The sequence below is a fragment of the Triticum urartu genome, chromosome 7 (assembly GCF_003073215.2).
Source record: "Triticum urartu cultivar G1812 chromosome 7, Tu2.1, whole genome shotgun sequence".
NCBI classification, from domain to species: domain Eukaryota; kingdom Viridiplantae; phylum Streptophyta; class Magnoliopsida; order Poales; family Poaceae; genus Triticum; species Triticum urartu.
Window position 1 is genome coordinate 39,867,129 of NC_053028.1, and position 13,714 is coordinate 39,880,842.

Below are 13,714 nucleotides of genomic sequence, written 5' to 3' on the forward strand. Positions count from 1 at the left end.
AGAGAGGTGACAAAAGAATATTTCTATTCTTAGGGGACTCCGATGTTCCAAATGAATTTCTCCTGAAGGAGCGGTTATGGTTCACCATGCCGACATACATGGATATTTACGGAAAACAACCATGGATATGTAGATTCCATATGAATACATCTAATTCTTAAGGCATGTTAATCTCCACCAGTCTCTGAACCAGATTTAACCATCCGTCAGAAGGCGACGTTCAATGGGGTAACAGTAACACTTGTGCCACCCTACCGAACATGTGTGACGCACAATTTTGTACAGCGAAGGGTATTGCTGACTGATGCGTGTCTCAAAGCCAGGGATCTTTACAAAATATAGCATTGTCGCCACTGACTAGGAAGGACCCCTACAAAAGAATCTATGTTTGACTCATGGAAAACACATCTAGAATTTGTAGTTTGTGTGATTAACCATCACCTATTGATAGGGTTCTTTCAGTGATGTATTTACATCACAGGTCACAACAACTCTTACCAAACTGCATCCCCATTTGATATGAAAGTATGTTTCATGACGAACCAAATGGTAATTAAATGATAATTTATCAATAAACTTCATCAAAGTTCATAAACTTTGACTGCAAACTAATCTGCAGTATACTTTGACATGGAGGGAGTAGTGATTAGGCAAGACTGAAAAAATAAATACAAAACGATTAAAATAGTTTCCCTGCATATTCTCCAGATTCTTGCAACAAAGCACAAGTGCACAACAAAGCGGGAGCAACTGCATTTCATCACCATCACGCACGATCTCTGCATGTTTCTGCATGTACCAATAAAGATCGGCAGTCCTACACCAAAACCTGAACGATCTAGCATTGCGGAGCAGAACAATGACAGTCTACCTTAGGTTGCCTAACTATCTTGGAAGAAGGCACGAGCATAAGTTTGGAAAACAGCCCACCAAAACATCAGCTTGAACCGCTGTCGACCATTAGGCGGCCAACAAGCCGCATCAAAACAGCGCCGAGTCACCGTTGCTAGGATGGCTCAGCTGGTGAGCGCCGAGAGCATGCCGCCACCACTCTTCGAGGCCAGCACCACCTCCCAGCCAGGCCCTTTCAGGGGGACAAGAGGGGCGGCACTGGCAGCCGCAGCAGGGCCGGTCAGGTCGCTCCGGTCCATCACCTTCAGAAGGTCCTCGTCGCTGATATCCATCTGGATCATCCTGTCTTCCTCGCCCTGCTCGTCCCTCAGCAGCGCCAGCAGCTCCGCCTCCTGCAGTTCTCGACAAAAAGAAGGAACACATCAGCAATCATGCAAGCAATTGATGATCCCTGAAGAGACAATTTACACGGTACACCGGACACAATCTTCTATATTCGACAGAATTTTTTTACATCTAAGGCGTTAGGCTTGGCGGCATCTTGTTGAAACTGTCCCTTCCCAATCACCACATGCTCTAGCTTCAGCTTTCCAAAAGCTCTCTTGATAATCCGACCCTGTGACAATGAGGAGATGAGCCCTGATGCCACAAAACTTAGCCAAGCAAGAGTCTGAAGATCATCCCCTAGACATACCTCAACAGAATTCGATGTTGCCAGCCGATAAACATGAACCGGTTTTGTTTGACCAATGCGGTGGCATCGATCCATAGCCTGTAAATCCATCTGAGGGTTCTGCAAAACAGAGCAAAAAATTCAACATGCCACAGCTATGAAAGCTAAACTGAAGGCAAGCATTGTACCAACGACACCTACAAACACTCCAGATAGACAGAAAATTACCCAGTCACTGTCATACAGGATGCAAGTATCAGCAGAAGTAAGGTTGATACCAAGCCCACCAGCACGCGTGCTTAGAATGAAGACGTTCAGACCACTGTTCAAGTCATTAAACTCCGCTATCTGCCGCAGGGAAACAAATAGTGAGATGGCAACATCTATAGACAGCCTTCAATTATCTAAGGGAAAAGGATTAGCATGTAACAGAAAAGGAATATAAAGGAACATCTTATTGTTTAGAGCACTGGTTCCACAATAACCAGCCAGGCCCATTTAACACAAGGGTTCATAAAACCATTGAATCTGCAGTATCTTCCCCCACAAGTTTGCGTTCTGGCTGGTTTGGGAGGGATGTTAAACTCCATCCAGCTTTGACACCTAGTAGCTGCAAATTAAGTATTTTTCCTTTCAACAAGATATCTAATCCAAGTTTTAAAGTAGCTATGTCCAAATATGTTTTTAATTATTTTTATTCTTTTAACTAACACATATTTGCTAAACCGCTTTAGAATGCGGGTAATGAAACACCATCCAGTGTGATACGGACAAGCTGCCAAATTACTCCGAGTTTTCTTCCTTCCGATGAGATACCTAACACAGGTTTCTAACGCAGTATGTATGGTTGTAGCTAATTTTTCCCTAATTACAGTTTTCTAAATAAATTTAGGAACAACCATGCAAATTAATACCAGTACCTGGGAACCAATTCAGGGGTTTGTGTCCTAAACTCATGTTTATGCTACCGCACATGTGCCCAATGTGGATGTTAAATTCACAAGCCCATAGGATACCACATACGTGTCCAAAACAGCTCATGTGTGCAAATAGGAAAGGTGCGCGCATAAGCAATGCATAAATATAAACGAGCATCGTGCAATTCTTCAAGATCTTGATTGTTACTTGCATTCATAGCATAAGGCTGCGGAATACGGATATCCTTCATATATGGACAAGGATCATACTATGGATTGTAGAAACAAGAATATGATTGTTTAGTTTCTCTGTTGTTAGGTGTGTTTCCAAACTATATAAACAGGGCTGCCACGCCTATTATAGCCATGCCAAGAATCAATCTAAGCTAGCTTAGCCTTCTTTCTTAGCATAGTTAGTGGTAGTTATCTCAGTATCTACAAGCATATGTACGATCGATGATGTCCAGTAAACTAGTAATAAATTGGCAGACTACCACATTACCTGCTTCCTCCTATCTTCCAGCTTAACATTACCATCAATTCGGCAAACCTTCAGACCTTTTGTATCCAAATAATAGTCAAGGATGTCCAAAACTTTTGTCCACTGAGAAAATATAAGGACCTACAAACATATCAATGGAACTATATGTCAGGTCCGAAAATTACAATAATGAACATGTGCTTGCACGTGCCCAACCTTGTGATTTCGTTTGAGTAGAGCATCCAGTAACCTATCCAACAGCTGAAATTTGCCACATTGTTCGAGAAGCTTTTCAACAGGTGGATAGAAGTCTGCAAACAGAAAAGTAACAATGTGGATAAAAGAAAATAAATCAAACAGAACAATGAAACTAGCATATGTCCAATGAGCAATGATACACACAGCTTGTGTCGAATGCAGCATCCAAAAGATCAGGGTGGCCACAATTTTTCCTGAGCTGAATGAGTAGATTATTTAGCTTCGTCTTGATGCCAGGTCTCCGCAAAACTATAAGATAGCAAAAACTTGTCACATTCATATGTTATTTACTTATGGGCAGATTGGACAATAAGTACGCATGAAGACATGCATGAGATGAGCGTACACACACATACCAATATCTGTGTTCTCATGCAAGTAGTTGTCGAATGTCCTCTCAACCAAGTGATTCTGGATTTGTTTCTGATGTTCAGTCATGTTAGCATAAATGATTATCTCTTTCTTTCGTGGAAGCATGTGTTCTACATCCTCCTTCATCCGCCTTAGAAGGAATGGACGCAAAATGGCATGAAGCTTTGAGACAACAAGGACTCTTTTGTTCTCATCAGTTTCTTCCTGTTGTTCCCCATCTCCCTTACCAGAAAAATCAAACCTGTAAGAATAAGAATACCATCAGATCAACAGAGGCAAAATGATACAGATTTCCATGAAATATTCAACAATAACTTCACCATCTTTACGACAAAAAAGTTAAAAAAAACATGTTAGGGTATCAAATCCATCCGAATAGTTCAAGTAGTATGTCCATATTTCATAATTCATCGGTATACAACTAAGCAAACATAACATATCAACAGGTAACCTAAATAAGATAACATAAATCTGAATAATAGACAAATTGATAGGCATGGCATATCAGTGTCTGGTACACAACATAAATCAGGAAGAATTGTCATAACAACTGTTTTCTATTACTGGTGTTCTTAAAGTCTACATGTCCCAAATTTACAATTAAGAACATCTGCACATGGAGCTATATACCCACAAGTGGCAAATACACAGTGAGATGGCAGCTCACGCACATAATAATATCAGCCAGAGAACCCTGGCAGTGCCCACTGTGGCCAATGGTAATCCCTCATTTTTGGGGAGTTACCCATGTGGAGTGCAATTTTTCTGGCCTGTAACATTTGGAACAGGGCTGCGTTGCCAACTTTATAGTTAACCATTTCTAAATTCTTTCTAATAAATGGGTACTGCCCCTGCCAGGTTACTCAAAAACCAAAATGTTTCAAGAGTTGTATGAATAATAAATTACTAGGATTACACCATATATTTGTTTATATGCTGGGGAATTGATAACTCACTTAATTAAATTCAACAGATTTGTTTGCATTGGTTGACCACAATATGCACTCTTAAGGACCAAGCATTATAACTTTACGGATCCTGACAAATGACATAACTCCTGACTAGAACAGACAGACATATCTCCGCAATTAGATTCATACATCATTTGACTATCTATACAACATCTAGCCAATGACAGAGCAAACTATCTGAATGCTAGAAAAATGTTACATTGGATGATTCAGGTAGCTTATCTAATTATAATCAATATAAGCCAATAAAAAAGGCCACAAGATTGGCGGCAAGCACAAGAATTGCTCCCAGGATACGAAGACTATGGAGAAAAATGGCATGCACAGAAACTACATAAAGTAAAGGGGCAGACAGCAGTGCAGGTGTTAGTTCAGCAGATCATACCATGACTCAAATTCCTGATGGGATGAGAATATATCAGGCAAAATGAAGTTCAGTAGCGACCACAGCTCTGCTAGGTTATTCTGAAGAGGTGTCCCAGTCAAAAGGAGCTTATTCTCCATCGGAATGCGCCTTAGCTCCCTCAATAATTTACAATTCGTATTTTTCAACCGATGCCCCTGCAAAAAGAAATATCAAACTGACATGTAAATACATAGGGATGGGGGAGAAACATACAAGGACAAAAATACGGAGCAGATGAAATTTCATCACCTCATCGACAACAACATACTTCCACTGGTAATTAGCAAGAAGTTTTGCATCAAACATGGCCATCTCAAATGAAGTGATTATTATCGGAAAATTAGGGCCAACTTTTTTGGGCATGAATTTCCTCCTTAGCTCTGCCCGAGCCACTTTATCTCCATGATAAATCAGACCAATCAGAGATGGAGCAAACCTGAAATCAAGAACTCAACATAAGACAGCAAACTAAGAACATATAAAGTGAAAGACAACCATGGATAATTTACCTTGATAACTCATTTAACCAGTTTGACAGAGTGGAAAGGGGAGCAATAACCATGTACGGACCGTCCATACCATTTCCTTTGAGATGGGCAAGAAATCCAATTGTCTGGATTGTTTTCCCGAGGCCCATTTGATCAGCTAGAATTCCATTTAGGCCGTTTTGCCACAGCGATATTAACCACTTAATACCCTTTATCTGGTAAGATTTCAGCTTTCCTCCAGTCAATAATGGAACAAGATTGGCTTGCTCTTTTTCCCACCTTTCTTCTTCAGTGAGAGTACTATCATCAGCAGTACGGTCTTCACGCGATCTTGTAAGCATGGCTGCGACTGCTGTCTTAGCCTTCTTCTGAACAATATTTATATACCATAGTGAGAAGCAACAGAAGGTTAACGTAATGTCTGACCATAGAAAATGACCAATGATCCATCTTGAGGAAAAAATTAACAAGACATTCACAATTATAGAACTATTAGATCCCATTGACATCAACAAGTCCAGACAAATCAAAGTAACGCTGATCTTATTCTAGTGTGTAGACAGCAGTAGCTATACTCCAACAAAACTCAAACTGTCAAACAACACCTTTAACTAAGACGTGTGTAGTACACATACACTAGAAGGATGCTACTAGTGTACAATAACAGATCAAGTGGCCTCCCCAGAATTATTCAAGCAAAATCCTCTGAGCTGGTAATACAGACGAACTGCAGCGCATCGACAGTATATGACAACCAAACATTTGCATAATCTGGAAGACAGATATAGTAACATATTCACGAATCCAGGAAGACAATGTATGAAATCAGAACTCACGTCATTGTACTTTGGCTTAGCCTTTGCTTTCCTCTTTCTGCCGCGACCTTTCTTCTGCTCTTCCACAGGTTCATCTTCGTCTTTAACTTCGACAGCTTTCTGCAACACCACAAATGTCAACAAAAGAAGAAGAGGAATTAAAATAACTATCAGGTAGTAGTGATCAAGAAACCGAACAGTGAGAGATATAGCCAGCATACATCTGTGATCTGCTCCATCCTCTCAAGCAGGAATTCAGAAAACAGCTGTGTCTTTGTCAGCAGTTCGTCCAGTTTGCTGAACCGCTCATTCGGATCAAAAGCCTTCCGAGCTTCTCTCTTCCTGGCCTCCTCCTCTTCCTCTGCCTTGAGCCGGGCCTGGCACAGCTCATCTTCCTCCTTGGCCATCACCTCCGTAACCAAACCAGCGACGCCGTCCTGGAACTCATCAGACTCCCCCTCTCTGACGGAGTTCAGTAACTGATCTTCAGTGGCCTCGCGCTTCGAATCGCCGGCGTTTCCCTCGTCCTTGGCCTCGGGCATTTTCTGATCTCGCGCAAGAATAACCGTGTCAGGGTAAAGGATCGAATTTTCTTTTCGTGGAACAAAAAGGGGCCGAAATCGCTCGAAAACCTAATCGGACGAAATTCAAACATCGCGCCCAACCGAAGGAAATGGAGTCGGCCTAGGAATTGAAAGACGGAAGTTTTCGAAGAAGAAATAACCTCGTCCGATACAGGGGAATCGGCGTCGGTGGCGGCGGCCGTGATGACGGTGGGGGCGGCGGCGGCCGCCACATTCGCCACGGCGACCACCATCTTGACTGGCTTCGACGGCGACGGGCGGCGACGCTGGCGATGGCCGAGGGAGCCGAGGCGGCGGGGGCACGGGCAGGAGCGCCTCGGGTGGTGGTGGGGTGGGGGTGGGAAGACGAAGCGAAAGGGCGGCGGCGCAGAAGAATGGGTGCGAACCGGCGGAGGCAATAGGTCTTTTTGAAGGTGGATGGACAGCGCGTGCATTTCAAAAAGACTCTCTTTTTTGGGGGAAAGTATTTCGAAATGATCCACCTGCCAAAATTAGTGTACTAGTATAGATTGGTAATCAGCTGCGTTTCCTTCCACTAAGTTTGCACGTGCAACGCACGGCTTGACTAATGCTCTTTGTTAAGATACAACATCTATTTCCAATCAAAACACTTTGTCTGTAGTTATAGTTCTTAATGGCGGTGTAAGAAAATGACAACAATGAAAAACAGCCAAGGTAACAATTCATATGACATGGTAACATACTTTCCAGCCGAAAGTTAACATGGTTTGGGCCAAATGAAAAATGCAAACCTTTTGCAGCAATCTCCGCCGCCCTTTTTTTGCGAGCATAATTGCTGGTCACTTGATTTGCATAGTTTTCTCTGGCATCCAGGATCTAAGAAGAACCCTTCAAGGTTTCCTAGAAGTGTCTCACTAGGAAGAAAAAACAAGAGGTTAAACCTCAGTGCGAACAACAGAAACTACTGGCTTCGAGCTTACCCTCCTAACTTGATGCCTCATGTTCACAGCTGCTTCATGTGTCCTATACATATTGATGAAGTAGTACTACTTAGTAACTTTAATGACATATCTGAATATGAGAAAAAAAATATTGGATGTCGGTCAATGTGCTACATATCCGAATGGTTTTCTAATCAAACTTAATTACATATATGGCACACGAAATGATAAACGCCTGGCAGTAACAGTCAAAACTCATTACCCTGTTCTAATTAAAAAAATAACACTTCACAAGAACAACTTAGCCAGATGCATAGTTATTTTTTCGAGATAATTAGATCATTTCATTGTGAAATAGAATTATTTAAACGACATGTCTGTTTGTTCCCTGACTGCTTACCTCCAAAATATATAACAGTTATGAATATTAAGCACTTGAATATGAGCTTTGATAAGTCAAGCACATGTACACCAATGAAGAATTATGTTTTTTATTGTCTTATAAACGATAAATGTGTTGCACAGTTGGAATGGAGACATGCAGCTTCATCCCCATAAAGGTTAGAAGCTTCATTGCAGAAGTCATTCTGCTGCAAACATTCAGAACAAATCAGTATAAGGACATGCATAAGCAAATTAAAGAAAAATGACATATTAGGATTGCATCAATTTGTCTTGCTCAGATGGCTTACCAGCGAAACCTCTGTCATTGATTATTTTATATTGCAACATCACAGCTGACTTCATGGAGCTCTTCAGGTCATCTTTTTTTCTTTCTAATCTGAAACATGAATGGGTGATTAAAAACATTACTTTACATTCAATATGCGCATGATCCTAAATACAAGAGTTTCTGATTGTAACCTGAAGGTGTCCAAGCGCAATTGTTATTTGTAATCCTGAAATTTGAATCTAGTGGTTTGCCATTGATAACCTGCACATTCTCTTGTTATGTTGGTAATCACTAATGCTGACTTGAAACAGAACATATATGAACTTCTAAGCAATCACATCCTAACCTCAAGATGTTGATGAGCTCCAAGATGTTGATGAGCTTCAAGATGTTGTAGCATCCTGTAGGTGCAGATAAAGTGCCTCAAGATGTAGGAGTAGTTTTTTTTTTTCATGATGCATATGTTAGGCATCGAAAGAAGTTAAGTTTGTATGAAACTTGATTCGTATGCTGTGACTCCATTTTCGTAATGAAAATAAAACCTCCTTGTTTTGAGCTTGCCAATCCTGATTAGTGACATTCCCAAGCCCTTCATTTAGCAGAAGACTTACTTATTACCTTTCTTCTTATGTCGTCTAGATGTTGGACTTCAGTGGCTAGTAAATTATCCAGAACACCGCTAGTCAGTGGTCTTGCTCCTACGCTAGTAAAAAATCAGCCCATACTTAGTTGAGACTTCATGATAGAAGTAAGAAGGTATACATTCTATGGAGATTACAAAGCCATTTCCTAAATGCTGGAATCAGTTACAGCTCAGCAGAGACACTGGAGAAAGACAGAGGTGAAGGGGAGGATGCATCAGGTTGCAGTTGGGTCAGAGGACTCACAGGCGGCGATGGAGAGGTTCGACCAGCAGAGCACCAATAAGCCGAGGCTGGCTGCTGAGTCGCTCCTCCATGCCCTAGCGAAGGAAGAGATCGTCGCGCATCAATCGGCCGGAGAAGGGGCGCAACGGTGGTGAAGGGCAGTTCGCGGAGGGAGATCTTCGTCAAGATACGGACACCGTCCTGGCGGACATCGAGGTGACAAGCAGCACGTCGCCCGGCGACGTCACAGCCGAGGAGCTCACGTCCCGCGACGGCTCCATGAAGTAGGCTGCATCCACGCCAAAACAAATCAATCAACAGCTCAAGAAGACGCATGAACAGATCAAGAAGACGCAAGAACAGACCAAGAATCAATCAACAGCTCAAGAATCGACTGACGACGGTTACTTACGCTTGACGTAGGCGTCGAACAGGTTGCCGCTGATGCCGTCGACGGAGTCCTCGAAGGGGGAGATGGCGACGCGGGCGGCGTCCTCAACACTGATCCTTGGAGTGGACGTGGCGGCTCGGTCGGCGCGTGGGTGGTGCGGGCGCTGGACGGCGCGATGGTCCGGGCAGCGCGAGTGCGGACGGCGCGGCAGCACGTGGCGCGTGGACGGAGCGGCTGTCCAGCGGCGCTTGTATACAGGCACATGTGGAGGTTGTCCGGCGGCGGTCGAGGCCTGGCTGGTGCGGAGGTTGTAGGGAAGAGGTGGGGCAAGGTGTGGGGCGGTGGCCAAACTGCCCCGACGGCGTGGTAGCGAGAGGGCAGCGACGTGTTCGGGACGATGTTAATTCAATGGCATGGTGGGTAAATAATTAAGGCAACGGCATGGTGGGTAATTAAAGCATAAAACACGTTAGTATGCTGGAGTGATGTAGACCATCGGATTGCAGGTTTCGATGGATAGGATGATCTGGTTCTCCGCCTTCTCTTGCTTTTATAGGGGTAGTAGATATGAAAGTATGAAAGGATTTGAAATTGTTCATAACTTCATATAGGAACGTATGAATGAACGGGCATCAATTTTGAAAGGTACTCCCTCTTATCACTAAAGTGAAAAGGCTTATAGATGGGCTCAAATTAGTGTCGGGTATGGTTTGGACCTGCCACTTGTCACACCCGCCTCATGTAACCTCTTCCAAATTGGCCCGAGAGGGTGGAAACGGCATTGGCAAGCAGTCAGTATGTGCTCGCCACTAACGTGAGTTGAGAGTTAGATTTTTCACAAAACAAAATTTCTAATTTTGTTAGAAAAGAAAATTGTGAAATATTTGCTCGAATAAGAAAACCTCGACAGTTTTCACAATCATGTCCGTATGAATTTCCTGGATAAAGCTCAGCCATGCGGAGAGCAAAGGGGAGCGCTTTTCTTTTGGGCAGGCTAGCGATCTGGCACTTCCTTGGAAATGGGCTTCACGTGCCAGTTGGCCCAGTTAACCACAGGCTTCGGAGGTCATCTGCGGCAAAAATACGGATCCGGGGAAAACCGCACGGGAGGTATCCAATTGGTTAATTGGGCTGATAGCCCAACAACCTTACTTTAGGCCCGTTTGAAAGAAATGCAGGCCAGGTTTTAGGTGGAACAGTATGGGAGAGAGAACATATCGGGGAGTAGCGTAGTTTTTTTTTTGAGACACTCGGGGTAGCGTAGTGGTTCCATCGATTTGTTTCTGCGTAATTTTTTTTGTTTGAGACACTCGGGGTACTACGGTACCCCGAGGCCGCTTGGCGGTGGCATATTGGGTAATAATGCCCAACTATACTTCCTTCGATTTTTGGAGCAAGGTTCGACTAGCTTCTCGTTTTTTTACTGTGAGAGTAGTTTGCTCTGCGAAGCTGGCTTCTCGGAGTAGTTTGCACGTAGGCTCCACAAACTTCATTCTTATTCTATTTTCAGATAGTCTATATTACTATTAAAAGAACGAATATAAATTCTTTTAAAACCACACAACAAACTATACAAAGAATAACTAGAACCTTTGGATCGAATCAACTTAAACACATCTTACTGTCCATATTACGTCAATATTCTATCACCTAGATCAACACATTAGATCAAATGTTCTGCCGGCAGACGTTGTGGTCTGTCAATCCTCCCAGCGCTTCGCATCCTTTGATCCCCGCGGTCCCGCCTGCGACACCGTGATTTGTGGATCAGTTCCACCCGAATCGTACCTCCCCTTTATTTCTCTAGCCCCAGATCGAGAAGGACGTCTCCTACGACAACGACGTTGGATCCCTCAACGGCGTTCGCCGCGGCATGCTCTCCACCGACGAGACGATCCCAACGTGGCGCTTCTTCAAGTCGTGGCAGCCAGCGGCCGTCGCGGGCACGGAGGCGTCGCGCGCCATCCTGTTAGGGCTGGCCCACTCGGTGGCCGAAATCCCGACCGTCGAGGTCATCTGCGGCAACAACGATTCATGTTCCAGGTTCAACAACTTGCCGAAGTCCATGTACCAGGTTCGTGAGTTCATGTGTGCGCCCCGCTCGCTTCCATGTACCAAGACCTTTGTGTGGATTTCAGTGTTGGATTTCAATAGCCAAGATTGCGTCATTGTCAAGGTTTAGTTGTGAGTTCTTGATCGCTGGGATTGGATTGGATGGCGTGGTAGTGTAGTACTACAGGGCAAGAAGCCAAAATTGGATGGCAGTATTTCTTCTTTTGCTGTCAGAAACCTTTCTTGTGTCGATTACAGGGCAAGAAACGGTTTTATTGTTCGTGCAAAAAATGGTTCGTCATTCCTAATTTTTCCCATTTTTGTTGCCCAAGGCACGAAGGCTATCCACAACGTCAGCGCCCTCAACGGCGTTTGCCACGACTTGCAGGTTGCGTGGCGGGGCACGGCGACATATGTGTCCAATTCCTGATTCCTTCAGCTATTTTTGTTTTCTTCTTGGGTGCCCTGTGCATGCAGTACTTCTCATTCATGGCCCTTAAAATGTATCCTCGGATTGTTTAACTTTGTGATCGCAGGAGTGTCTCATGGCTTAATAGTCGTTCATGCACGTGCAGTTTTTAGGAGTGAAGTCAGGAGAATAGCTTCTTCTCGGGTTGAGGTTTCAACAGGTTGATTTCAACGGAGGGATGATGGTGCAGTGGCCATATCTATGGTAAGACGTGTGGAGTAAAATTAAAAGTCGATACCTTTTTTGGTCTGCTAAAATTTTATGCATCTAGAGAAATTGTATCATATATACTTGGTATCATATACTAAGGTGAGAAATTGTATTCTTCAATTCCTGACATTTAACAGTGAACCGAGATGTTCTAGCATGGACTACAAACTAAGAGCATCTCCAGCCGTTGGCCCCCCAGGAGGCGTCTAAAATCGCCCCCTGGGGGCGCACCGGCGCTAAACTGTGTGCTGGGGGCGTGATGCCCCCAGTCACGGCGCCCACGTTTTTTTTGAAAACTCACGAACACGGCGCAAATTAAACTAAACTTCGGCGAGTTCGTTCATATTTAAAATATTTTACAAAAAAGAAAAAAACGCTACTAGTCTGCTCCTCGCCGTCTGTCGTGGTTCTAAGTCTGACAGTAATGTAGGGGGGTAGGTATGGAGAGGCAAGATCTTAGCTATGGAGAAGTTTTAAGCACATGAGGTTTACGAGTTCAGGCCCTTCTCAGACGAAGTAATAGCCCTACGTCTCGGAGCCCGGAGGCGGTCGACTGGATTATGGGTGTACGAATTACAGGGGTGCAAACCCTTTACACTGAGGAGGGGGTGGCTTATATAGAGTTCGCCGGGCCCCTCCGGCCTTCAGTTGTGCAGGGTTTTTAATACATTAATGACGCATTTGGTTCGCTGAAAAACAACGGTTTCCGATTTCAATGCTTCCTGAAACCATACCGTCGTGTTTGGTACGCCCGCACTGTCTTTGGTAGCCGTAGTTTCTGATACAGGACTTCACGAAACTGAAAACACCCATATCGGAGCTGATTGGGAAAACGAAACGCATCTCCATCAACCAAACGAAGTGCGCATTCCATAAAAGTAATCAGAAACGAAGCTTCCCGATATGATAAAATCAATACGTTACCGGTCCCGAACCAAACGCGTTGTAAGGTCAGGCGTTACTGGTAACGCCTTTAATAAAGTGCTATGATGACCATAAAAGCTACTTAATAACCGACCGTTAGCGTGCGGAGTGCCTTTAGGTCTCCTGGCCGTCGAGTGGTTGGATCTTGGTCGAGTGATTGCTTCTTGGTCGAGTGTCTTCGAGTCTGTCGAGTGGAACACCTCCAAGTCGATTGAAAGGTGATTTCTTCTTGAGATGTCCTTGGGTAGGGCAGCTGGGACAGGTCCATGACCCTACCCTAGGTACATAGCTTCATCATTAGCCCCCAAATGGATCGAGGTTTGAGTGGGGAAGGAGTTGAGAACTTCTCCGACTCATTTTTCATGCCATGAGCATATCTTGTTTCGGATCAATGAACCTGAGTGATGACA

General features: G+C 43.9%; 1 protein-coding gene across 1 annotated transcript; it reads right to left on the reverse strand.

Annotated features, from left to right (window-relative positions):
• Positions 1 to 679: 679 nt before the first annotated feature.
• LOC125521061 (ATP-dependent DNA helicase DDM1-like) lies at positions 680 to 7,142 on the reverse strand. The gene is made up of 14 exons (XM_048686121.1): positions 6,958 to 7,142; positions 6,455 to 6,778; positions 6,255 to 6,353; positions 5,440 to 5,786; positions 5,180 to 5,366; positions 4,910 to 5,085; positions 3,538 to 3,794; positions 3,326 to 3,430; positions 3,140 to 3,234; positions 2,945 to 3,064; positions 1,754 to 1,873; positions 1,547 to 1,645; positions 1,367 to 1,468; positions 680 to 1,244 (listed from the first exon to the last, which is right to left on the reverse strand). The coding sequence occupies exons 1-14, from the start codon at positions 7,048 to 7,050 to the stop codon at positions 1,017 to 1,019; spliced, it is 2,352 nt and encodes a 783-aa protein (XP_048542078.1). The 5' UTR covers positions 7,051 to 7,142; the 3' UTR covers positions 680 to 1,016.
• Positions 7,143 to 13,714: the final 6,572 nt, after the last annotated feature.

Excerpts from the sequence above, each read along its gene's own strand:
- LOC125521061 (XM_048686121.1), bottom strand. The coding sequence starts at position 7,050 with ATGGTGGTCGCCGTGGCGAATGTGGCGGCCGCCGCCGCCCCCACCGTC. Across the intron at positions 5,086-5,179 it reads AGTATGTTGTTGTCGATGAG|GGGCATCGGTTGAAAAATAC; the intron begins GTGATGAAATTT and ends TTCTTTTTGCAG. Across the intron at positions 3,795-4,909 it reads CATCAGGAATTTGAGTCATG|GTTTGATTTTTCTGGTAAGG; the intron begins GTATGATCTGCT and ends TTATTCTTACAG.